The sequence below is a fragment of the Condylura cristata genome, unplaced genomic scaffold (assembly GCF_000260355.1).
Source record: "Condylura cristata isolate star-nosed mole 26May11 unplaced genomic scaffold, ConCri1.0 scaffold00032, whole genome shotgun sequence".
NCBI classification, from domain to species: domain Eukaryota; kingdom Metazoa; phylum Chordata; class Mammalia; order Eulipotyphla; family Talpidae; genus Condylura; species Condylura cristata.
This window is the reverse complement of record NW_004567133.1, coordinates 20,805,009-20,805,527: the sequence shown is the minus strand read 5'-3', so window position 1 is coordinate 20,805,527 and position 519 is coordinate 20,805,009. Positions and strand designations below refer to the sequence as shown.

At 74.0% G+C, this 519-nt stretch overlaps 1 protein-coding gene across 1 annotated transcript in view; it reads right to left on the bottom strand.

Moving 5' to 3' along the window:
* Nucleotides 1-513, bottom strand: part of RHBDF1 (rhomboid 5 homolog 1 (Drosophila)) — a 4,666-nt gene extending 4,153 nt beyond the window's left edge. The window contains exon 1 of the mRNA XM_012731972.1: nucleotides 12-513. Coding sequence (XP_012587426.1) covers nucleotides 12-479 — 468 coding nt within the window. The 5' untranslated portion in view covers nucleotides 480-513. The remainder of the gene's footprint in view (nucleotides 1-11) is intronic.
* Nucleotides 514-519: the final 6 nt, after the last annotated feature.

Genomic DNA, 519 nt, shown 5'->3' with positions numbered 1-519 from the left:
CCTCCCCCCGCTGGGCCGCAGCCCCTGCCCCCGCTGCCACTCCGCCAAGGGCTGGCCCCTCTGCTGGCGTTTCGGGCACTCTGTGGGCCCAGCCCTGCTGGCCAGGGGGCCTGCCTGCGCCCAGCATCCCGGGGGGGGGGGGGAGGCACCTTCTGCATGCCCAGCTGGCACGGCCCCACATACAGCGGGGGCGGCGTCTCGGCGCTGGCCAGCGACACGCTGTCCTGGCTGGGCAGGTCCAGCTCCCGCATGACCTGGGGCTTCAGCCGCCCGTAGCGCTGGCTGCAGTGGCGCATGCTCTTGCGCTGCCACTTCTGGGTGCTGTCGCTGTCCTTGCTCACGCCGAACCAGTCCGCGGTGCCCCTGCCACGCAGACACTCAGCGGGCAGCAGCGGGCAGCCGCCGGGCGGGGCTCCAGCCTGGCGGCCCAAGCCCCGGCCAACTCCAGTGTCCACTAGGCCCACGGATCCCAGGTACATGGGGTTGCGGCTTAGGGGGTCCCTGGCCCCCCCACCGCCC